Here is a 26,899-nt window from a genome sequence, read left to right as displayed (position 1 = left end):
ATGTTGATCCTCTATTATTTTTACTCTGTGTCTATATTTGCGTGATTGCGCGCATATGTGCGGTTGTTTGAGTGTGTATGCGCGCGTGGCCGTGTGTGTGAGTCAGTCAGTGTGTGTGAAAACCAAGGAGCACCACTAAGCATCACTCACGGATACAGCATGAATATCAAACTTACCGGCGCCGAATACCGCAAAACAACATCAAACAACAACAACAACAACACAACAACAAAACTAAACAAGTCGCGTAAGGCGAAAATACAATATTTAGTCAAGTAGCTGTCGAACTCACAGAATGAAACTGAACGCAACGCAACGCAGCAAGACCGTATACTCGTAGCATCGTCACTCCACCGCCCGTGGCAAAGGCAGTGCACGTGGAATTGACAAGAAGAGCGGGGTAGTAGTTGCGCTGAGAAGGATAGCACGCTTTTCTGTACCTCTCTTCGTTTTAACTTTCTGAGCGTGTTTTTAATCCAAACATATCATATCTATATATTTTTGGAATCAGGAACCGACAAGGAATAAGATGAAAGTGTTTTTAAATTGATTTCGAAAAAAAAATTTTGATAATAATTTTTATATATTTAATTTTCAGAGCTTGTTTTTAATCCGAATATAACATATTTATATGTTTTTGGAATCAGCAAATGATGGAGAATAAGATAAACGTAAAATTGGATCGTTTTATAAATTTTTATTTTTTTTTACAATTTTCAGATTTTTAATGACCAAAGTCATTAATTAATTTTTAAGCCACCAAGCTGAAATGCAATACCGAACCCCGGGCTTCGTCGAAGAGTACTTGACCAAAATTTCAACCAATTTGGTTGAAAAATGAGGGCGTGACAGTGCCGCCTCAACTTTCACGAAAAGCCGGATATGACGTCATCAAAGACATTTATCAAAAAAATGAAAAAAACGTATGGGGATATCAATCCCAGGAACTCTCATGTAAAATTTCATAAAGATCGGTCCAGTAGTTTGGTCTGAATCGCTCTACACGCACGCACGCACACACACACACACACACACACATACACACACACATACACCACGACCCTCGTTTCGATTCCCCCTCGATGTTAAAATATTTAGTCAAAACTTGACTAAATATAAAAAACCAACTTCATAACAAACAAAAACCACAAACAAAATAATGGGGGGCAATTGTCCTAGGGGGGAATTGTCACGGGGGGGGCAATTATCCAAAGGGGAAGTTGAAGTTGTCCGGGGGGGGGGGGGGGCGATTGTCCGGGGGGCAATTAGCCTAGAACCCTTTTTCACAGAACCTACAATCTTCAGTCCACAATATTGGTGCGATCGGGGAACCCAAACAACTCGCGTCCTTGAAAACGTGGCCTTGATAGGGCACGTGCTTGGCCCATGTAAGTGTACAGTGCGAGAGTGACCTCCCTTCCGAAGCGCCTGTCACCTTGAACTCGAAGACTCGGCAACATGGCTGTGCAAGCTTTTCGCTCCTCTGGCGTTTTCGCTCGACTGCTGGCCAACAACGCACCGGCGACGGCCGTCCAGAGTAGGAATGTGTAAGTGTGACAGATTTTACTTTTTTTTCAGCCAGAAAATGCCTTTGCAACGGGTTTTTTTTCTTCTGCGAAGGTCTGTGATTCGGGCACGAGCAAACGAGTTTTTTCCCCAATAATTTTGCTTTGGCACTTGTTGTGTCATTGAATGTACTGCAGTTCGAGTTTATGTTATCGTTTGTTGGCACAGTTGTTTCAGTGAACTGTTTTGTGAAAGAGGTTGATATTTTAGTTACTGCATGTGTTGATTCGGATCATGAAAGTGCATTTACCCTTTGTCAAGTTTGTGGAAAGTCGTGTCTGTCCTGTTCCACCTTTTAACCTCGATCTGTTTCGTTTTTCTTAAATTTCCTTTCTTATTTCCCCTTATTTCTGCGTCTTTATTGTTTAGTTACAACTGATCATTTTTTGTGTTCTCTTATCTGAGGGTTTTCAATTTAGCTGAGTACAGAAACCAAATGAAATCTGCCCTGATTGTGCACATCGTCCTTGTCCGATTAAAACCTCGTAACTCGAGTTTTTACGAAATCTACTTTTTTACATCAATATAATCTACGATTTTTTCTCTATTTTTTGGTTATTGTGGTGAAAGCCTAAGATCGCTGGAAGTCAGTTAAAAATGGGTATAAAAATACCTCGTATATCATTTTGGCAAAACCGCGAACCAAAATTACACGTAACTTGAGTTACGAGCTTTTTTTTGTTCGCGTGTTTTTCAGTTTTGGCCGATGCAAACCTCGTATGTCGACTTACAAGTTTTCTAATATCTAAACACGGCGGTAAATGAACTGTTTCCGTTAGATACGAGGTTACGGTAACATGTCCGTATGCTCAGAGTTTAGGTAAAATTAAATATTAGAGTCATTAATGAAGCTAGAAGTGCCCACATTACGTATTGTGTAGTAAAATGACACTCTACGACATCAGCTATTGTTCAAATGAATTTTTTGTTCGTATTTTCCTTTGCTAAGTACAAAAGCATAACTACAAAGAGAGATTAAGCAGTTAAAGTATTCTGAAATATCTTTTAACTATGTAACAGTTCAGTCCTGAACTTCTGATCTTATTTGTTAGCTGAAGATGTACAGGTATGCATATATGTCAGGTACTGAAGTTGTGTTCTAGTGTCTGAATGCAGTCCGTCATGTCTGGCAGTGGGTCCTTCACACCTGAAAGCCAATTATCTTCGCTTGAAGATCTTAGGTTGGTGTGCTGTGTGTGCCTGAATAAAAGTTCTATACCATGGGATTTCGAAACGGAACTTATCATAGATGACATCACTGTTCGTATGGACTCTGATTGTGTTTCGTGGGTGTACTGTGTCCATTATCATGGTCAGTTTCATGTGGACTGCATTGACCCAGTAACTGTAAAGCATGACAAAAACTGTATCTGCTCGACTTGTTTGCATTAGGAGTCATGTTTGCTCTGTCTGGTGCAAGCTCCGCATGAGCGAGCAGGAGTCAATTGATGGTGCAGATTTCGCTTGGAAACAAAGTCACTATCTTCCAGGAGTAATGGAAGTAGTGAAGCAAACCAAACATTGTGATTCACCAACCCCAAAAACTATGAATGCAACGTTTGCTGTGAATCCAAGTACGGAAACATCCCATAGCATGTGTACCAGATGCACATTCAACGCAAAGACGAAGCTTGCAAATAACAGAACATTGACAAGAGGGTTGCTAAAGAGAATGGTGATGTCCAAGTTTTCACCATGTATCTGCAGGTCGACTTGTTGACCCTATGTATATAAGCAAATGACAAATACTTCAAGGCCAAGCTGTGCGTCCACTACTGTCTTCACATTGTACAACTTGAGTGACACAGAGGTTACTTGCTACTTGTAGGATGAGTCAAAAAAGATAAGTCAAAAGCAACAGTTGGCGAAACAACCAAGGCAATCATTATCTACAATGACGGCTGTGGGTACCAGAACCGCAGTTTAATAGTCTTGGGAAACGCCCATCTTTACTTTGCAGTCAGTCAAGGAAAAGTCGTTTTCCAAACGCTTCCTGAGAAAGGTCATACCTGGATGAAAGTAGACTCTGTACACCCAGCTATCAAAAACAAACTAAGGAGAAGGCAGATAGTCTGGCCTGCCGAATACGTGGAAGTCATCACCTCTGCAAGAAAAAGGCAACCTTACAAAGTTGTCCAGGTAGCCCACACATTCTTCAAGGACTTTCTTGATCTCAGACACTTCTGGGGATCCATAATTGGTGGATATTCGCAGTCCGAAGTACCTGCCTGACGGTACTTGTCGCTACAAGCTCATCTATTCTGAGGAGTGGTGGCCTTTTTCGCAAAGAAGAAGGAGAGCACATGGTGAGCCCGATATCATCCCCCAGCTCTACTGAGTACGGCTGACCATCAAAGACATAAAGTGGCAGCATCTTCAGCATGTCAAGGAGGTTTTTCCAGTAGATTCATACCAATACTATAATGGTCTACCCCATGGTCGTTAAGCTCTGCATTCTCATGAGTGGTCATCCTGCATAACTACTAGCTGTTCAAGGACATTTAGATGACAATTGCACTCAAACTAAGATATCTCATTGTTTTCAAGGAATACCCTGTTTTCTGTGCATACAAAAAGGCTCTTGTATGGATGTTTACGCTTCCCTGCAAGCAAAGAATGTTATGTACTGATAAGCTTCAGTTTACACTTGGTTTTGTTTGTGTGTTGATTGACAAGGTTGCAAGGAGACTGCAAGGACATTTTACACAAGAATGATTATACATCGGTTTGTACAATCAAAAAACAAATGAAAATTGTGACAAAAGAACGATTGTGTGTTTACTGCGTATTAAACATTGTTTTTGTCTTTTTTGTTCTTTGGCTATGTTATAAAACCTTGTAAGTCTTCAAGTTTGGTCGGGTTTTAAAAAAGAAAAACTCGTATCTTGCAATTTTGTTGAATATCGTGCGTTTTAATTGTGACCAACACTATTTAATTACACACAGTAATTTGTTTGTGTTCGTAGATCATGTGCAGAAAAAATTGGCTTATTTTGATGACAAGTTATTTTTTAAAGACGTTTTTTGTGTTTTTCTCGAAACGCTCAAAATCGATTTACGAGGTTTCAATCGGACAAGGACGACATTTTGGTGTGTGCACTCCTGTTACTCGTTACTGACTTTGATAACGTTCCACTCTGTGTGTGTGTTTGTGGTTATGAAATATTGATTAAGTGGGTTTTAGCTTTCTTGATACCAAATACGATTCATGATTGCAGATGAAAAGAAAAACACTAAACTAAAACAGTCACTCTGTATTGAGGCCTAACGAATGACGTCTCACAACGTGGGTGGTCGCCCTTGGCGGTCAAGAAAGCCGCCGCGATCATTGCGCAGACAACACTTCTAGACTGCCAATATTTTTTGTGCGCATCACGTGCTCCATATAAATCGGCCGGAAACGAAGCAATTGGGAAACCTGGATAAGGTTAACTTGAAAGTTATTTTTCCTCCCTTTTTATTAGTATTAAAGTTTAAACTAGTATTATGGTTCAGTCTGTATTCACCAAATATAAAAACTGCCATTTTTCCAGAGCATGTTGGTCCAACGTAGAAATGGGACCGCCGGATGCCATTCTCGGCGTGACAGAGGCATTCAAGCGGGACAACAACCCAAACAAAATGAACCTGGGGGTTGGTGCATACCGTGATGACGATGGAAAGCCATACATTCTGCCATCTGTTCTGAAGGTAATGATAGATCTGTTTTTCTCCCGCTGAAAGCATCCCAAGTATAATTATTTATTCTCACTAATTTTCAATATGCAACAGTATTTTGATCTATTTGTTACTCTGATCAAAGGGTCAAAACAGCACATTTGAACTGAAATCAAACTGTGTCAACAGATAATTCAGATCACCCTTTACACAGAAAATACAGACATCCAGTTATCAGGATGGATATATGAAGCTATACTCACACATGTACACAGTGATATTTACATGCAAGAAAGTATAGTCTGCATGAACAGGGAGACATTTTCAGAGGTAAACAGAATCACGTCTGTGTGATGTTCATATTTTCTAGCAGTCACTGCTGGTTGTCAGATCAACAGTTAAAATTTGCATGAAATATTCTCAGTTCATTATCAAAGACTAATTCATTTTGACAAGAAGGTTATAGCCTTCAGATTTGCTGACCACATATTCCTATGTTATTAAACTTGTCACAAAATTTAAAGATATCTTTCTTCCCCAGTCTAGGATAGTGTAAACCACCACCAATGTATCAAATCTTTTGAATTGGATAAGGGGGGGGGGGGGGCCTAAATTAATTTTACAGGTGTCTTTTGCTAAATAAATTCAACAACACAAATTTTGCTTTGCATAGAAAGCATTAATTAGGCTGTAGAGTTTTGGTATTTGAGCAAGGATGTTCTTTTCCATTAAAAAGCCTGGGCGGATGGTGATGTATTAGGGGGTTTTACATGGGAAGAGACTCATCTTTTACTTGTCGTTGAAACAATAGAACACAAGACTTTTGTGAAATGATGTACATGTTTAGGTCTGTGTTTACAGGCGGAGGAACAAATCTTGAAAGCCAAATTGGACAAGGAATATGCTGGTATCACTGGTGTCCCTGAATTCGCCAAGGCTGCTGCTGAGCTTGCTTTCGGAGTTGGTAACCCCATCTTGAAAGACGGCCTGGTAAGTAGTCATTCTGAGTTTTTGCTTTTGTCTAAAACGCAGTTTCAGGTATCAATTTAGTTCTTTGTACGTTAATTTTTTTTTGTTTCACGGATAGCCAGCTCATGCTTTTGCTATTGCATGTACAGCTGTGATAGGGTGTAAGGAATAATGGCTGTTACTTCAGTTGTTGATTTGTTCATAAGGAAGGCTCTACACTTTTATTGAATAGACTGACTTTTCTTAAAAAGGCATAAATCGATGAAGGAAATAAACAGAATGAGAGTCGGTAATAGGCAGAGAGATGTAAATAATAAAATTAGTGAATGGAGTAAACAAAACAACAACGAGAACAAAAGTTACAAAACAAATGAAAGAAACAAGGATAGATGCATGGAGAGAGTTAGATATTATTGGAAATCCTGCTTTTTGATCAGTTGAAGTGGAGTGGCACAGGTTTTGTAAGTGCATGGGCTTGAAACTGCAGGAAACTACAGTCAAACAAAAAGAGTACAGTGGACCCCTTGGTTTAAGACCCCCTCTCCCCTCTATTTTAAGACTTTGCTTCAACAGCCACTTTTCTTTATAAACTTAAAAGCCGCAGTTTTGAAAGAATGTCTGCTATGTGCTACAGCCACTCGTTCCTCCAAGTCTGTTATCATTAGTTGTCAACACCCAGCTTCCCTATGCCCACAGGCTAATTTACAGGCCGTCTCCAATTTCACACAAAGACACGAAAGTGAATGAAGCAGTGACTTCCCCTTTTTTATCGGTCCAGTAATCAGAGATACCACCATACTACTGCTTATCTAAACAGTTCCAGACACTTGTTGGATAGAGGGTGTGAGTGTCAGTTGCGCGTCTGGAGGTCATTAATCAAATCTTCGTACTCGCAGAAAAATTCCTCCCGAACTTCGCCCTTAATGATATACCCCCGTTTTAAGATTCCCTCTCTTTTAAGACCCGTTGTTATGGTCTTTAAGGGGGGTTCCACTGTATGTTTGTTGTTGTACTCGGTTACTGCAGAGTAACACACTGACATGGAATCTTATTGTTTTTGCAGAACGTCACAACACAGGGTGTCTCTGGCACAGGATCTCTTCGTATTGGCGGAGCTTTCTTTGTGAGTATCTGAAGCTATACAGTGGTAAAGATCATTTAAGGTACATTGGTTCTTAGTTTTTCGTATAAGTTTTGCAACACTTTAATTCAGAGACTTGTGTTTTTCAAAACCCACGGGTTGGGTTTAGGCATTAACATAGGATTCCTATAGGTTCACTATCTCATTTTTATCGTGATAGACCTGATTGTAAATAGTTTTAAGCATGGAGCTTACCATGTGGGCTGATAAAGGAAACAAACTTGCATTGGTCTTGAAAAGCGCTAGCAGCTGCAGAGACAATAGAAAATAACCAACCAACCAACCCCATCTCATTGGCATTCTAATCCTTACACGCCAAATAGATATGCAGACCTTTAAGACACCTTTCAGTTTCTTATAATGAAAGCTGTAAGAACTCAAAGCGATTTTTCTCTAGGAACCTTACACATTGCCTACTTAGGGGTGTGTATATTTGTAACTCTCTAAAACATCCAAACTTATTGATGATGTATTTGGTTGTTGCTATCAGGCCAAGTGGTACCAGCCAAGCAAGGATTTCTATCTTCCCTCACCTTCCTGGGGGAACCACACACCTATCTTCAAGTCAGTTCACAATCAGATTTCTTTGATTCTTCTTTATAACACAGAAGTTGATGTTCGGAAATAACTGCCAGGTTCGTACGGGTTGTAAAAGAGTGAATACTCTTGCTTTTAGTGAGTCAAACTTTCCCACGTAACGTTATAAGTATATGTCACTATTAGCGAAGGCTAGGTTGTGTCTGAAACACATGGACAAGGAGCATGTATATAAGGCCACAAAAAAAAAGGTTTGTTTACGGTAACATAGGCCAAAAAAATAGGGTCGGTAGGTCGGGATTTTTTTTTTTCCCCCCAAATGCCAAAAAAAAGTCTAGGGTCGCGCGAAAAAAATAGGGTCGGTCGGGTTACCGTAAACAGACTATTTTTTTTTGTTGGCCTAAGCGTGTCTCACTGAAAGCAAGAGTATTTAATCGTTCACAACCCATACAGCCCAAATAGAGTTATTTCCGGAATTCGTCTATTTGATTCATTAAGAGATTATTTAGAGAGAGACTATTATTTAGAGAGAGACTATTATTTGGTAAGATTTATAATTTTTCTTACTGAATTATCTGCCTGCGACACATGATTGCTGTTGCTATTTTCGACCGTCGTCTTTGTAAAGATCGATAGATCATCTCCACAAGCGCTTTATTTCCCCCAAAATTGTTTTAAGGTAAAGACGTACTGTCTACTACTATTTGATACCAGGCTTGCTGCCTTCCTTTCAATTATTTAACGCTATATTTAAAAAACAAGCAAAAACCCTGAATCTTGAGCGCTATGCCTTTCTCTAGTTACTGTATGTGGCTGTAATGATTTGATTCGGGGGGGATTCGTCAGTTCTTGTGTTGTAGTTAACTGTGCATCTAGACATGTTCCATTAAATCTATTTCCTAGTTGTGAAATAAGAAAACACATAAAATGTAGTTATTGGAATGTACTGTTATTCGTGGGTAAAAGGAAACTCATGAGAGTCTAGATTTTGGAACGGTCTTAGTTCAGTTGGATATTGTTTCGATCTTGAGCTGGCGGGAGTCCTGATTTAGGAATGTTAGTAGTATGCCTGTTTCCAATGGCATTTTGTGGCATAAAATAACACCTTTTTGCTACAGACACTCAGGTTTGGAGGTGAAATCCTACCGGTATTATGATCCAAGCACCTGTGGCTTTGATTTCGCTGGTGCACTGGACGATATTTCAGTAAGTGACTTTGTTTCCTTTATTCTTTGTTGTTGTTTTAAGGGACACAGGGCTTTTTGGCAAAAGGGAAGATTTCAAAAGCAAACATTGCAAGGTTAATATTGTATGTTATTCAGAAGGCAAGACAATCTTAAAATAAGAAAGGCCAAGGGTCAGAGATTTAAGGTAGCGTTAACTTTTCCTGTAATTGCAGTTATTACACCTTCATAAATTTATGTGAGTGTATAGGATTCACTCGGTCAGTTTGTCCTTCTGTCCGCACTCACATGTCTGGTGTTTTTTGGCAGAATGAGATATAATTGTGTGTTTACCTTGGAAGTAGAGGACACACTTGTATACAAAAAAATGAAGTTTCTCCCTTTTATGGGATATGTTGATGACATGTTCTAGTATACACCGTGTATGTTACGCCTGAGCCATCTGAGATCCGAAACAAGTACGATAACCTCATTGATTTAATGGGAGTTCTGTCCCCTTAATATATGTCGGTGCATGCGCCTATAGGCTTTGATGGCTGAATGTCTAACCTGCTTTTTACATTTAGTCAAGTTTTGACTAAATGTTTTAACATAGAGGTGGGAATCGAGATGAGGGTCGTGGTGTGTGTGTGTGTGTGTGTGTGTAGAGCGATTCAGAGTAAACTACTGGACCGATCTCTATGAAATGTTTCATGAGAGTTCCTGGGTATGATATCCCCAGATGTTTTTTTCATTTTTTCGATAAATGTCTTTGATGACGTCATATCCGGCATTTTGTAAAAGTTGAGGCGGCACTGTCACACCCTCATTTTTCAATCAAATTGATTGAAATTTTGGCAAAGCAATCTTCGACGAAGGCCGGACTTTGGTATTACCAGACCTGGGAACCCATACGATTTTGCCGTATTTTGTACGCATGATTGTCGAGAATACGCTCAGTACGGTCAGTGGGAAAAAAATACGACGAGAAAAATTCCTAGACTACTTTTCTTCACAAGCCCATCCTGAAGCCGATCCAGTATTTTGGCACATGATTACGTCACTATATTAGCCGCTGTCGAAACAAATATAATCGGATCGTGTCAATCAATCAAAACAACCAGGCAAACGAAAGTACGGTATTTGGCGAAATCGGCTCCGAGAATAAACAAGTGAAACAAAGAAGAAAAGTGAAAAAGTTTGAAGAAAAATATCACACAATTTACACAATTTTGTATTACACACACACAATTTGTAACCAACACACACATGTCGTCCCGCCCGGAATAAGCTTTTTTGGGATGATTTACGACTTTTGCACACATTTCGAGCAGACGAAAACACAACATGGCGGCTCTCGCTCCTCCAACTATCTCGAGACACAAAAAAACGAAATCTCGCGCGCGCGAGATCCTGATATAATAATTATAATAATTATAATTCTCTTTATTTATATAGCGCCTTATCCGAAGTTCAAAGCGCTTTATGCCGTGTGAGATGGAATTTTTTACACAATATATCACGCATTCACATCGACCAGCAAACCTCAAGCCTGTTAGGCGAATGTTCACCTTTCGCGGCCTTTATTCCAAGTCACACGGGTATTTGATGGACATTTTTATCTATGCCTATACAATTTTGCCAGGAAAGACCCTTTTGTCAATCGTGGGATCTTTAACGTGCACACCCCAATATAGTGTACACGAAGGGACCTCGGTTTTTCGTCTCATCCGAAAGACTAGCACTTGAACCCACCATCTAGGTTAGGAAAGGGGGGAGAAAATAGCGGCCCGACCCAGGGTCGAACACGCAACCTCTCGATTCCGAGCGCAAGTGCGTTACCACTCGGCCACCCAGTCCCAGCTATACATCCGGTGTTTCTCTGTACGCTTGTTACGACGACTTGTTGACAAACGAAGATTCGCGAATGAAAGAGAAAAGCGCCGAGTCTTGAGTAGAGAGCTAATAAAGTACCGGTAATCGCTAATCGAGCGAAATGAAAATCCGCGGCGACTTCCATCAGGTGAATGCTATTAGTTTAGGTAACGTTTTAGCCGCATCTTTTTATAAGCCGCAATGCGATTTTTTTAAATTTTTTTTAAAGTCGCGGCTTGTAGTCCGTCAAATACGGTACAGTTTTTGTCAGTAAAAATTGAAAAAAGCATTTGTTTTAAATGTATAGGTAAACTTAATTAACGGTGTGACGGACGCGCATGAGGCATGTTTTAATCATGGATGTGCAAACGCTGTGTGGAGTACGCTCATTTTTTTGAAAATACACTAAGTTTGTTTGAGAATACTCAAAGTGCAAAACAGGGGTTCCCAGGTCTGTATTACATTTAAGCTTGAAGGCTTAAAAATTAATTGATGACTTTAGTCATTAAAAATCTGAAAATTGTAATTAAAATCACTTTTTTTATAAAACGATCCAAAATTACGTTTATTGTATTCTTCATCATTTTCTGATTCCAAAAACATATAAATATGTTATATTCGGATTCAAAACAAACTCTGAAAATTAAAGATAGAAAAATTATGATTAAAATTAAATTTCCGAAATCGATTTAAAAACAATTTCATCTTATTCCTTGTCCGTTCTTGATTCCAAAAACATATAGATATGATATGTTTGGATTAAAAACACGTTCAGAGTTAAAAAGAATAGAGATGTAGAAAAGCGTGCTATCCTCCTCGGCGCAACCGCTACCGCGCTTTTCTGGATTGTTAATTTCACTGCCTTTGCCACGAGCGGTGGACAGACGATGCTACGAGTGTACAGTCTTGCGGAAAAAATGCAATGCGTTCAGTTTCATTATGTGAGTTCGACTGAGCTTGACTAAATGTTGTATTTTCGCCTTAGGCGACTTGTTTTCACTGCCTTTTAGTTTGGGGACGGGGGTGTCATTGTCCCCCTCTAAGGCCAGTATTTGTTGATTTTGCTTTCAACAGGGTATTGAACGGGGAACTGATATACATTTTTATATTTAGTCAAGTTTTGACTAAATATTTTAACATCGAGGGGGAATCGAAACGAGGGTCGTGGTGTATGTGCGTGTGTGTGTGTGTCTGTGTGTGTGTGTGTGTAGAGCGATTCAGACTAAACTACTGGACCGATCTTTATGAAATTTGACATGTGAGTTCCTGGGTATGAAATCCCCGAACGTTTTTTTCATTTTTTTGATAAATGTCTTTGATGACGTCATATCCGGCTTTTCGTGAAAGTTGAGGCGGCACTGTCACGCCCTCATTTTTCAACCAAATTGGTTTAAATTTTGGTCAAGTAATCTTCGACGAAGCCCGGACTTCGGTATTGCATTTCAGCTTGGTGGCTTAAAAATTAATTAATGACTTTGGTCATTAAAAATCTGAAAATTGTAAAAAAAAAATAAAAATTTATAAAACGATCCAAATTTACGTTTATCTTATTCTCCATCATTTGCTGATTCCAAAAACATATAAATATGTTATATTCGGATTAAAAACAAGCTCTGAAAATTAAATATATAAAAATTATTATCAAAATTAAATTGTCCAAATCAATTTAAAAACACTTTCATCTTATTCCTTGTTGGTTCCTGATTCCAAAAACATATAGATATGATATGTTTGGATTAAAAACACGCTCAGAAAGTTAAAACAAAGAGAGGTACAGAAAAGCGTGCTATCCTTCTTAGCGCAACTACTACCCCGCTCTTCTTGTCAATTTCACTGCCTTTGCCATGAGCGGTGGACTGACGATGCTACGAGTATACGGTCTTGCTGAAAAATGGCATTGCGTTCAGTTTCATTCTGTGAGTTCGACAGCTACTTGACTAAATATTGTATTTTCGCCTTACGCGACTTGTTTCTTTTGTTTAGAAAATCCCAGAAGGCTCAGTCATTGTGCTTCATGCTTGTGCACACAACCCTACAGGTGTTGATCCAAAGGTAAGTAAGACATGTACAACCACAGGACGGATGTTAACCGGTAATAGACAATGTTTGAAAGTATCTCTGTTGGGTTAATATTTGTTTTGCTATCAGGCAAGGAATTTTATATTCTCTCACCATTCGGGGAACCACACACCTATATCTTCAAGTCAGTTCACATTGAGATTTCTGTCATATTACTTTGATGGGTGGTTCTACACAAGTACATTTCCAAGTGCTTATCTCTTTCCTTCTCTCTCTCTCTCTCGCTCTTTATACCCCCTATTTTTAATTTTATTTAGTAGTGTGTTTGTGCGTCTCAAGGACAGATTGTTAAAAAAGGCCTAGCCTTAAAACTTATTACAAAATTTTTTTTACAATTCTCCTCACAGCCAGAGCAGTGGAATGAACTGAGTGCCGTAATCAAGAAGCGCAAGCTGTTCCCGTTCTTCGACATGGCCTACCAGGGCTTTGCCAGTGGCGACACCGACCGTGATGCGTATGCCTTGCGACAGTTTGTCAAAGATGGACACGCGGTAGCCTTGTCCCAGTCCTTCGCCAAAAATATGGGTCTCTATGGTGAGTGAAATAAAATCTAAAAAACCACAAAATGACGTTTGGTGAGACAATGTTAAAAAACAAAACAGATCTGTACTCAAAACAAAGGAGTCAGCACAATCTTGTCTTTTTGAGTAGTTTGTGCTGTCCTTGTGTCAGGGAGTAAACATCTCTTGTTTTTTAACAATGAATAAAGTAAATAACACTCTTGACCTTTGACAAAAACTTCAGGTCTTATTGTGTAGCTCCATGGTTTGCTTGTGAGCAAGGGAAGTAACTTTTAATTATAAATTGATGTAAGCAAGGGTAGAAACTCAAATTCACTGTTATCTTCTTGATTAATCAAGAGTTAATTTTCCACAAGTGGGTTTTAAGTGTATGACCGTTTCTACCCCACTGTTTAAAGCAGACAGTTGAGGGGGGGGGGGGGGGGGGTTGTCTTCTGACTTTATACACAAAATATTTATTGTTTTCAGGTGAGCGTGTGGGAGCCTTCACGATAGTGTGCGATTCAGCTGAGGAGGCGAGTCGTGTGATGTCACAGGTGAAAATCGTCATCCGCCCGATGTACTCCAACCCTCCTGTCCACGGCGCTCGCATCGCCTCTCGCATTCTCAACACGCCCGAGCTTCGTACACAGTGGTCAGTGCTGATGTTTTCTCACTGTGTGACAGGGCTCCCCAAACTGTGTGTTCCTGCGTCCTATACCCAATAGAAGCCCCCAAAAATGTATTAGAATCTCTTGGAGGGGGTGCTGCGAGCTACTTAACTTGATAACTGTGGGGTCCTGGCGCGCCTTAAATTTGTGTTATGTGTACCGTCAGAACTGATGTAAATCGTCTGCTTATATAGTTTCCATATAAATGAACAAGTACGTACACTGGGATGGATTTTGAAGATTAGAAAATGTTTTGCTTGATTTATACCGACGCGAAGTTACAGCTGATCACTGACTGACCAAGGAGAGGTTTAATATGATAAAAATGGAATAAAAAGATGAAGAAATGAATTGACGTAACAGCAAAACTATTGACTGCACACAGGCTGGGGGAGGTGAAGGGGATGGCAGACCGCATCATCTCCATGCGCACACAGCTGAAGGACGGACTGGCCAAGGAGGGGTCCAGCAAGAACTGGCAGCACATCACTGACCAGATCGGCATGTTCTGCTTCACTGGACTCAAGCCTGACCAGGTTGGTTGATCCTTATAGGTGTTTAATACGGTCAGTTAGCGACAGTCAGTGAAAAGCTGTGGAAAAATGCAGAACTATTTCACAGTGGAGAAAATGTGACGCCAAAGAGTACCTTAAACTTATAAAAATTACCCCAGCTTGTATAATTATTTCAGTGTGTGTGTGTTTGCTATCAGACGCAGGGTTTAACCTGGGAGAAAAAGCAATGGGACATTTGTCCCCCTCAACCAAATTCTGATGGAACATAGTCGAAGGCAAGAAGCGCCAAAGAGGCCTGTGTGCGTTTTGACCAAAGATGCTAAATAGTGCAATATGGTGCCATCTGAGAATTAGCCGCTATATCGTGTTATCTCTGTATGTGTGTGTGTGTGCGTGTGTGTAATCCGATGTAAAGTGTACATTTGCTGGCGCAGTGGAACGTAATCTCAATGCGCCTTTTGACGCACTGACGCAAATTGTGATGGGACATTTTCAGATTTAATGCGCCAATGGCGCAGGGCGCACTAGTAAAAGAAACCCTGAGATGGTTATGGGTTGTTCGGACTGTAGAAAATGTGTACTGTCCAATGTTCAGACACCTATAATGGAATCTGTGTGTGTGTGTGCATGAGTGAGTGCGTGCATGTGTGAATACAATATTAACCAATCATTTGGATAATGTTTTCATGGAAAGGATTTTTCACATCTTTGTAATCTCAGCTCATCAGCAAGCACACTGATTGTTTCAATTCATTCTTTTCATGCACTGTTCATTTGTTTTCCATTCAGGTGGAGAGATTGACCAAGGAGTTCTCAGTCTACTTGACAAAGGACGGTCGCATCTCAGTCGCTGGCTTGTCTTCCAAGAATGTGGGCTACTTGGCTAAGGCTATGCACGAGGTCACCAAGTGAGCGTCTTGCCGTCAGGGTAAAACAGCATCCCAGTGAAGTGGACATCAGTGTCTTGAACAGTAGTGACCGTGGTGCAACGAGAACCACAATTAGGTGCTGTGAATCAGATTATCCTTAGGATGAAAAGGCACAAGTGGACATCAGTATCTTAAACAGTAGTAACTGTATTTTAAGGAGAGCAACAATGGGGTTAAATGAATAAGATTTCAGGATTATCTCTCAGGACTGCACAAACATGCAGAGTAGAAGAGAAAAAAATTGAACTGATGAAAAGAGCAAATAATTTAAACTGAATCTGTATGTAATTCATAACAGTGTTTGTTTTTTTTCCTTTAACTTCACTGTTTGTTTTATTGATTCATGATTTGGAACGTCAGCAGTCTATCTGATTCGGCTTTTTTTGCTTGTTGCTTTGGGGTACGTTTGTTGTGAAGACATGATAGGGTTGGTGATCTGAATCATACTGATTCATTTGCAGATATTCTTAAAGTATTAACTGACTTGTTTGCCCTTGTTTTCAGTTTTCTTCCTTCTGTTTAAAGATATATATATATTAACATTGCTCAAAAGCTCTTGAGATTATTTAAGTGTGCTTTGGAAGTGGTGACTGTGCAATCTGTTATTGCTTTGCTGGGGATATGAAGAATAAGATATTTATTTTCTGTGGTTCTTGAGAAAAGATTATCCCTTTGTTGTGCAGTTCTGTTTTCATGTTTAGCAAAATGAGCTGGCATACATTACTTGTTTTGCGTTTACAACCAATGGTGCATAATTTTGATTAAAATCGTAGTGTTTGAAATGTATGCATGAATTAATCAGTTGACTTATTTTCTAACAGTGACATTAAACAGATGCCCCAAGAAAAATTGCTGCATCTTTAACTTAAGTAGCAATAGGGACAGGCTGAACAGGCCAAGTGGTTTTATTTCTATGAGCATACACAGAATTCAGACACATTTTGATAACATGTAATTTTTATTAATTCCAAACCAATGTTATACAGCTGAATTGATTTTTTCTACTTTTATTGCAATCTTTATCCGCTGCAAATACTTTGTTTCATTGTTGTTAAATGTTTGTTAATTGGAAGACTAACAATATTTGTGAAGGAAGATATATCGGACATGTCGCTGCGGGTTGGTAGAGGAGTGATAACTGTTATGAATTATGAGTATGGGTTAAGGTTGAGTCATATGGCTTGCCTCTATGCTAAATCTCAAAAGTTGTGAAATAATAGAATACGAGGACTTTAAAGTGTTAGGTACTGTCTCTACAACTGTGATTTTTCTCGGAATTTACAATGTCAGTATGGATGCAAATAAAATCTTGTCACAGCAAAAATGTGGGCCTTCAACTCATGTGTTACTTAGTCCTCATTGCACGGGGCTGTGCATAAGGACGCTGCTGTCTGCAGAGATATTTCCAGCTCCACTCCCTACTCCTTCATTTTCTTCTCGACTGTAATTATTCTCCACGTTTCCTTTGTTCCCGTTTCTTCCGTTTGCAATCAGGGCTGAAGTGCACAAAGCAAAACTGGGTCCCATCCAACTGCTGGGTGGGAACCAGCCACGAGTTTTGATTGTTTGAAATCACAGCAATCTCAATTTCAACCAATCTGGCGCCAGGGCTTTGTACACCTCAGTTGGGTGGGACCAAGTTTCACTTCGTGCACCTCAGCCCTTGAGGGCAATTCTGGGTAACATTCTTGTGTCATTTGCTGTACAATTCTGACTGGAACAAGATTAACAACTACAGGGTGACCAAAAGTAAAAGCAACCCTTACAAATTTTAATAACTTCTACATCTGCTGACCGAATCATTTTATATTTGGGGGACACAAACTTCAGCCTATGCATGGCCCGTCCCCTGAGTGGCAATGTTGTTGATTAAATAGTCTGAAATTTGTGTAGTTTCAAAAAACGTTTCCAAATTCGACGATTGACTCAACAGAACGACATTGACATCGAGCGGTAACAATACTTACCTAATTTAAACCCTCTAGACTTTTACCTTTTGGATTATCTGAATGTCTGAGTATACACAAACACCCCCTTCACCCCTTAGATCATCAGTCGGGGCAATCCCTAGACAGGAAAGCTTTCTATCCATTGACAATTTTGGAGAAAAGGTAAATGTCGGACCATTTTACCTAGACTCGAAACTTTGTAGAATGGTCATGGACAAGTGAAGTTCCTGCACAACAACTTTGAAAATACTTGCTAATCTCAAAATGAACCCCTTGATTGTAAAGTCGCACTTGCATAATGTCGCGCAAAATTCATCTATGACATGAACGCATTCATCCATGGGAAAACCGGCACGGTGGCCTAGTGGTAAGGCGTCCGCCCTGTGATCGGGAGGTCGTGGGTTCGAACCTCGGCCGGGTCATACCTAAGACTTTAAAATTGGCAATCTAGTGGCTGCTCCGCCTGGCGTCTGGCATTATGGGATTAGTGCTAGGACTGGTTGGTCCGGTGTCAGAATAATGTGACTGGGTGAGACATGAAGCCTGTGCTGCGACTTCTGTCTTGTGTGTGGCGCACGTTATATGTCAAAGCAGCACCGCCCTGATATGGCCCTTCGTGGTCGGCTGGGCGTTAAGCAAACAAACAAACAAAAATCCATGGGAAATACCCTGATCCTGCCTTTAATTGCTGTATCCAAGTCACTGATTGTCTATGGTTGATTAAAGTATACTATTTCATTCGATTTACCCCAAAGGTAACACTCTTTAGGGCTTAAATCGGGTAAGTTTGCATTCCGCTCAAAATCAAACCTCGTACTGTTGAGTTGATCTCCGTTTTAATCTATAAAATGGTCACTTTGTGAAAGGGTCATGCATAGGCTTAAATTTTAGTTCCCCCAAATATGAAGTGATTCGGTCAACAGATGTAGAAGTTATTAATATTTGTGTGGGTTGCATTTTTTGCGGTCACCCTGCACATGGCGATACTGAGATTTTTCTCACTTACTTCCAAGGAAGATCTTGCGGGCACAAGCTGCTTTAGTATATATTACGAATTGTATTAGCAGTTTTATTTCAACACTGTATCCATGCGTGCGTGTGTGGGTGTGTGTGACCATGTTTGAATTTATTCGGATTTAGTTCTCTTTCCTTGTTTGTATTATGATTATGTAAGTGTAAAGCGCTCTGGGCTTGTCACCACGAGGTTTACGCTTTTTAAGTAATCATTATTATTATTATTATTATTATGCAATCACAAGCCAGCAAGTTAAAACACACACACACACACACACACACACACACATAAACGCACACACACACACACTGACAAACTTGAGAAGAAAAGAAAGAACAAGTCGCGTAAGGCGAAATAACATTTAGTCAAGCTGTCGAACTCACAGAATGAAACTGAACGCACTGCTTTATTCACCAAGACCACATATACTCCTAGTTTCGTCAGTCCGCCGCTCGTGGCAAAGGCAGTGAAATCGACAAGCCATGCAGAATAGTACGGTAGTGGTCGCGCTGTGCTGCATAGCACGCTTTTCTGTACCTCTCTTCGTTGTAACTTTCTGACCGTGTTTTTGAGTCACTTGAGAAAAAGTGACTCTATGTAATCGGTCAGTGTTAGTCTGTCCGGCCGGCCGGCCGTCCGGCCGGCCGTCCGTAGACACCACCTTAACGTTGGACTTTTCTCGGAAACTATCAAAGCGATCGGGCTCATATTTTGTTTAGTCGTGACCTCCAATGACCTCTACACTTTAACGATGGTTTCGTTGACCTTTGACCTTTTTCAAGGTCACAGGTCAGCGTCAAAGGAAAAATTAGACATTTTATATCTTTGACAAACTTTTCTCGGAAACTATCAAAGCGATCGGGCTCATATTTTGTTTAGTCGTGACCTCCAATGACCTCTACACTTTAACGATGGTTTCGTTGACCTTTGACCTTTTTCAAGGTCACAGGTCAGCGTCAAAGGAAAAATTAGACATTTTATATCTTTGACAAAGTTCATCGGATGTGATTGAAACTTTGTAGGATTATTCTTTACATCAAAGTATTTACATCTGTAGCCTTTTACGAACGTTATCAGAAAAACAAGGGAGATAACTAGCCTTTTCTGTTCGGCAACACACAACTTAACGTTGGGCTTTTCTCGGAAACTATAAAAGTGACCGGGCTCAAATTTTATGTGAACGTGACTCATTGTGTTGTGAATAGCAATTTCTTCCTGTCCATCTGATGCCTCATATAATATTCAGAACTGCGAAAGTGACTCGATCGAGCGTTTGCTCTTCTTGTTAATCCAAACATATCATATCTATATGTTTGTGGAATCAGGAACCGACAAGGAATAAGATGAAATTGTTTTTAAATCGATTTCGGAAAATTAATTTTAATCATAATTTTCATATTTTTAATTTTCAGAGCTTGTTTGTAATCCAAATATAACATATGTATATGTTTTTGGAATCAGAAAATGACGCAGAGTAAGATGAAATTGTTTTTGGATCGATTAATAAAAACATAATTTTAATTACAAGTTTCCGATTTTTAATGACCAAACTCATTAACTATTATTTAAGCCACCAAGCTGAAATGCAATACCAAAGTCCGGCCTTCGTCGAAGATTGCTTTGCCAAAATTTCAATCAATTTGATATAAAAATGAAGGTGTGACAGTGCCGCCTCAACTTTTACAAAAAGCCGGATATGACGTCATCAAAGGTATTTATTGAAAAAATGAAAAAAAAACGTCCGGGGATATCATACCCAGGAACTCTCATGTCAAATTTCATAAAGATCGGTCCAGTAGTTTAGTCTGAATCGCTCTACACACACACAGACACACAAACACCACGACCCTCGTTTCGATTCCCCCTCTATGTTAAAACATTTAGTCAAAACTTGACTAAATGTAAATAAACAGTCGAACACCTGTGCGCTCCCCAAGAAAGGGAGAAGTATCAAGGGGCTGAGGTCTGAGAACTGCAGCGCTCTTCCCATGAATCAAGAAGCTTTATCATTGCAAAACAATATAAACCATCAGACACCGTTGTTATGAGTAATCCGATGAGTAGAAATGTCAAGGTGCTATAGGCCCATTGCAGAAACTCAAGTTAACAACAGCATTTCTACTCGGCGCGCGCGGTATGAGAATCACGGGTCGTAACTCTCTGGAATTGGTCATCCGCCGCCATGTTGGATGCCTTGCACGATCTCTGACAGTGCTTGAGCGTTGGGTGGCGACTCGACAAAAGTGAAAATGACACGTTGTGTGGCCAAAAACTGCAGTCAGCAGGCACACTTTAGGATCCCTAAAGTTGTTTACCATCAGGGTGACAACTGGAAGGAAGTTACTGAGCGGAGAAGACGATTATATAAACTGGTTATTTTTTGCTGTGTGCAGTGCGCTAATCAACAATTGTCCATCGGTTGTGCCTTTAGAGTGAACACTGTGATAGGATGCTTTGAAAATTATACTTTGCAGTAGTTACCTGAGCCGCATTGTACCTCATTTGCCTGTCTTGAGAGCTTTATCTTGTGAATTTTGGTGCACTGTCTGCATGGTAATTTGAGATAAAGAATAAATAAATGAATATAATAATGTATTCTTGCTTTACTTTTTATGTTGTGCTGTTGTGTTAAAAAGGCAGATCCCCTTTGGACTCATGCATGCACAGTTTTCTTCATTTTGTCTGCATACACAGTGAAATACGCAAAAAGAACAAGAGTGCAATGAAGAAAACTAACAAAGACGGCATCCAATATGGCGGCGCGAAGAGAGTATGAGCGGAGTTGTGCCCCTTAGGGCCAAAGCTAGCCGATCCATTTGATAACGTCACGCCGAGTAAGAAGAATGAATTGGACCTATACTCGTGGAGATTCTTAGAACTGCAGCGCTCCGTACGGATTGCTTCCCTTGGATCAAACAGCTCAAGTTTTACACATCAGAAAAAGATCGTCATTCTTTTCACTGACAAAACGCTACACCTAACCTACATTGTCATTGAGAATTTGATCTTTGTGTCAGGCTTGATTAGGTGTCAGATGTTTTTTTTTTTTTTTTTTTTTTTTTTGGCTACTGACTATTTTTATGTAATCGTCATGAAAACTTCAGCAAATAAAGCAGATTACACACACATGTATATAAAACCATTCGCATTTGGTCCATTAAAACCTCGCATGTACAACAGAAGAGTTTTTTTTTTTTTATTCAATTAATAAAACACAAGATAACAAACATGGTAACTGTATTTTCTGTTTGCACACATACTCTCTCATTTACATGCGGTTCAGAAAAACTTGTACATTATACAAAAGGACTAAAAATAGTCATACGTGAAAAAAATATACGTGTCAACATGTGTAGCATCAAAATGATCATATGTCATCATATATTGATCTTTTTTTTAAAACAATATTCGCATCATAATGTATGGCTGTCTTTACATTATATCAAAGAAAATAAACAATAATTTGTTTTTAATTAATAAAACTTCAGACTAACGAAATCTCAAAACAACATGATTTCCAAAAATAATTTCCAGTGTTAATCGTGAATCGGTTTTTTTAAAAATGCTTACGCACATCTTTGCGATTAAAATAATGTGATTAATCTTCTTCATATTTTTGCTGTTACTTTTTATACCAAAAAGCACATCTGTAACATTCAACCTAATTCTTTCACCAATGTTTACTAAAATGTACATTTCAATATATTTCCAAAACCTGAGCACTGTTGGGCACTCAAAGAAAAAATGCTCCAATACATCAAGTTCATCCTTACAATATGTACAGTTTTTATCAGCCTTCACTTTCATTTTACACAATGAAATATTAGTTGGATAAATGTTTTGCAATATTTTCCAATGCAGTACACGTAATCGAACTTCACTAGTGACAGTGGCTGCTAAGTTCCAATTCTTTTCGTCAATTTCAAATCCTAATTTTCTTCTCCAAAATCCTTCTGAACAGGGTTGGCTGTATTGTTTTCCTACCAGAATCTTTCGAATTTCTTTTACTGATTTAACTTTTTTCCCACAGAAGGTCGGAATGTCACAGACTGAACAATTTACATCGTTTATATCGACATTTCTTAAAAGGAGATGTACAGCTATTCGAACAACATTGTACTCAAGCAATCTATTTGCAGTGTAGCCAGTTCTTTCACACACTTCTTCATAGGTAGAAAAACGTCCATTCTCACACACATCGCTCACATACATTATACCACTTTTAATCCAATCCGCAAAAAAGAGTGGGTTTCCTTGACAAATTATATCTTTGTTGTTCCACAACAAACCGGAAACAGAATTACCATTATTATCGACTTGATTGTTATCAAGCCATGCCTTCAACACAGATGTCAGATGTTAAATCACTTAACAAACAGTTCTCGTTTTAAACAACATGCAGTTGTTGAATTTCGGTATGTGTACAAACGTTCTTTCTCGGCCGTGTGAACGTCTGGACTGATATGGCTCACAAGGGAAATAATGTATTTATTAACGTTTCCCCAATTTTGTTTCTAAACAAACATACAAACAAACAAGCAAACAAAAAGATAAATACATAAAAGCACACACACACACACACACTATGATACACACACACACACACACACACACTATGATACACACACACACACACTGGCGAACATTTTGCGTGAGTGTATACCATTGTTTCGGTGTTGGTTTACGTGCATGCATGTCAGCGTGTGTGAATGGCTACGTCTCGTTTTTGTTTGAGCTATTTGTGAGAGAGAGAGAGAGAGAGAGAGAGAGAGAAAGAGAGAGAGAGAGAGATGGACCAGAGGCTTACAACGAGATGTTGAGGGGGGGGGGGGGGGGGGGGGGGGGGGTTAGGGGAAGCCAGTCGGGAAGGAGGAATGAACGAAGACGTTCTTCTCTGGTGTATGCACATTATCTGCAGGTGTCCGAAAGAAAAAAATCCGACAGTCTTACAAAAATTCTCCACTACTTGACTGACGTAGGGGAAGGGCTCCTAATATGGACCGCTTTTTGTTTCATGCTGATAACTTAGCTTGTTTTCTTGCGAAGAAGTTTCATTTTGTGTTTGATAATCCTTCTCTCTTAGGTTAACCGTTATGCTTAATTAGAGTAAAATAGCTTTGACAGACATTCAGCAAAAATTTAATAAAGAAAAAAAATCACAAATGGTCCATATTAGGAGCCTGGGCGCCTAAATATGGACCAGTGTAGAGGCCTTCACGAATCACTGTAAAAAGACCCATATACTTCAAAATAACATGATACAACTTAGTGTGCAAGTCAGACTAATTAAAATATGCTTTAGATTTATCTGTTTTGCGTTGATGAGAGCATTATTTGAAGCACATCAGGAAACTAAAGAAGCTTATCAAAAAAATAGTGAAAATAAGTGAAATTATCAACTTCCACGAAAAGAAGACTATTTGTTATATATTTTTGATATCTCGAGGGCTAGTTGTAGGTTATTGTCAGCAAGCTTATTAATGAATTAATGAAAATAGCCTTTAGCTTTTATTTTCTTCGATTTGTTGAAGGTGGTCCATATTAGGGGACTCACACATACTTTGAGATTTTGCTATTATTTTTTGTGTGCAGTAGAAACTCGGGGTCAACACTGCTAAAATGTAACAAATACAGTCTTAGCTGTCATATATAGCACGTTTTGTGCGATAAAAGCTTTGGCTGTGGACAGAAACGAGTCCGTTTTAGGCGGCAAATTTAGAGTGAACGCTGCCAAAAGTGAAAAACAAGTCGCGTAAGGCGAAAATACAACATTTAGTCAAGTAGCTGTCGAACTCACAGAATGAAACTGAACGCAATGTCATTTTTCAGCTAGACCGTATACTCGTATCATCGTCAGTCCGCCGCTCATGGCAAAGGCAGTGAAATTGACAAGAAGAGCGGGGTAGTAGTTGCGCTAAGAAGGATAGCACGCTTTTCTGTACCTCTCTTTGTTTTAACTTTCTGAGCGTGTTTTTAATCCAAACATATCATATCTATATGTTTTTGGAATCAGGAACCGACAAAAAATAAGATGAAAGTGTTTTTAAATTGATTTGGACAATTTAATTTTGATAATAATTTTTATATATTTAATTTTCAGAGCTTGTTTTTAATCCAAATATAACATATTTATATGTTTTTGGAATGAGAAAATGATGGAGAATAAGATGAACGTAAATTTGGATCGTTAAATAAATTTTTAATTTTTTTAACAATTTTACGATTTTTAATGACCAAAGTCATTAATTAATTTTTAAGCCACCAAGCTGAAATGCAATACCGAAGTCCGGGCTTCGTCGAAGATTACTTGACCAAAATTTGAACCAATTTGGTTGAAAAATGAGGGCGTGACAGTGCCGCCTCAACTTTCACGAAAAGCCGGATATGACGTCATCAAAGACATTTATCAAAAAAATGAAAAAAACGTTCGGGGATTTCATACCCAGGAACTCTCATGTCAAATTTCATAAAGATCGGTCCAGTAGTTTAGTCTGAATCGCTCTCCACACACACACACAGACACACGCACATACACCACGACCCTCGTCTCGATTCCCCCCTCTACGTTAAAACATTTAGTCAAAACTTGACTAAATGTAAAAAGAGAACAAGTCGCGTAAGGCGAAAATACAATATTTAGTCAAGTAGCTGTCGAACTCACAGAATGAAACTGAACGCAATGCCATTTTACTCGTAGCATCGTCAGGCCACCGCTCATGGCAAAGGCAGTGAAATTGACAAGAAAAGCGGGGTAGTAGTTGCGCTAAGAAGGATAGCACGCTTTTCTGTACCTCTCTTTGTTTTAACTTTTTGAGCGTGTTTTTAATCCAAACATATCATATCTATATGTTTTTGGAATCAGGAACCGACAAGGAATAAGATGAAAGTGTTTTTAAATTGATTTGGACAATTTAATTTTGATAATAATTTTTATATATTTAATTTTCAGAGCTTGTTTTTAATCCAAATATAACATATTTATATGTTTTTGGAATCAGCAAATGATGGAGAATAAGATAAACGTAAATTTGGATCGTTTTATAAAATTTTATTTTTTTTTACAATTTTCCGATTTTTAATGACCAAAGTCATTAATTAATTTTTAAGCCACCAAGCTGAAATGCAATACCGAACCCCGGGCTTCGTCGAAGATTACTTGACCAAAATTTGAACCAATTTGGTTGAAAAATGAGGGCGTGACAGTGCCGCCTCAACTTTCACGAAAAGCCGGATATGACGTCATCAAAGACATTTATCAAAAAAATGAAAAAAACGTTCGGGGATTTCATACCCAGGAACTCTCATGTCAAATTTCATAAAGATCGGTCCAGTAGTTTAGTCTGAATCGCTCTACACACACACACACACACACACACGCACGCACGCACACACGCACGCACATACACCACGACCCTCGTTTCGATTCCCCCTCGATGTTAAAATATTTAGTCAAAACTTGACTAAATATAAAAAGCCTAACGGTTTTGAGGTTTGTGTTTCTGCAACTGTTTTGACATGTGCAAGTTATCCAAAGAGGATGAATACAGCGAATGAAATTGTTTTGAGCGCTCTAGCGCCGCTAGTTTGTCAGAAACGGAGGTGGTCCATATTAGGAGCCGGTCCATATTAGGAGCCCTTCCCCTACATTTCGCCTTGCAATGTCATCCCCATGCATGCAACATCATGCACCCAACGTATGGAAAGCCAAATCGGCCAACGACGCGCGCAATTACGGCGCGTACTTTCGAGCTATTCTTGTCGTTCAGTGATTGGCCAGAATGCCCGAGAAAGTCCGTGCGCAATTCCGCGCAGACTTTTATCTCAAACTCCACGCGGACTTTCGGCACTCGTTCCGCACGGACTTTTAGATAGAGAAATTGAACAAGTTGGAACGGAAGAGAGTCGGATCGAAGAACCAACATCGATTTACTTACATTTTCTCTATTTCAGGCAGCAGAATTGTCCATATGTATATTTAATTCAGATCTATCCTGAATCAGTGGTGCTTACCTTTGTGCCATACTGCGTGCGCGTGTAGCGTTCACATCTCTGCGATTGGCAATGATCGCATTCACGTCTTGCATTTACAGCGCAACATCCATTGCCATTTGTAATCCCGCGTTTTGAAGAATATGAGTGATCGCCCTTGATTTCAAGGCAATTACATAATTATGCGTGTCCGTTAAATTCCCATTCCATGCTTTTAGTGAGTAGAGAAAAAGTACGCCCGTAGTTCCGCCAGGACAATAACAATCTGCGCGGACTTTCTGACCTATCAACGACGAGAATAGTTCGAAAGTCCGCGCGGAATTCCGGCCGTAATTGCGCGCGTC

At 39.4% G+C, this 26,899-nt stretch overlaps 1 protein-coding gene across 1 annotated transcript; it reads left to right on the top strand.

Moving 5' to 3' along the window:
- Positions 1-1,389: 1,389 nt before the first annotated feature.
- On the top strand, positions 1,390-16,926 carry LOC138970697 (aspartate aminotransferase, mitochondrial-like). The gene is made up of 11 exons (XM_070343182.1): positions 1,390-1,547; positions 5,100-5,256; positions 6,085-6,213; positions 7,256-7,315; positions 7,824-7,897; positions 8,989-9,076; positions 12,892-12,960; positions 13,335-13,521; positions 13,977-14,142; positions 14,544-14,694; positions 15,463-16,926. Exons 1-11 carry the CDS (start codon positions 1,459-1,461, stop codon positions 15,583-15,585), a joined length of 1,293 nt encoding a protein of 430 aa, XP_070199283.1. The 5' UTR covers positions 1,390-1,458; the 3' UTR covers positions 15,586-16,926.
- The last annotated feature ends 9,973 nt before the right edge of the window (positions 16,927-26,899 follow it).

Source organism: Littorina saxatilis, linkage group LG1, assembly GCF_037325665.1.
Source record: "Littorina saxatilis isolate snail1 linkage group LG1, US_GU_Lsax_2.0, whole genome shotgun sequence".
Lineage (NCBI taxonomy): Eukaryota > Metazoa > Mollusca > Gastropoda > Littorinimorpha > Littorinidae > Littorina > Littorina saxatilis.
The sequence above is the reverse complement of the archived record's forward strand: the minus strand, read 5'-3'. Positions and strand labels throughout refer to the sequence as shown.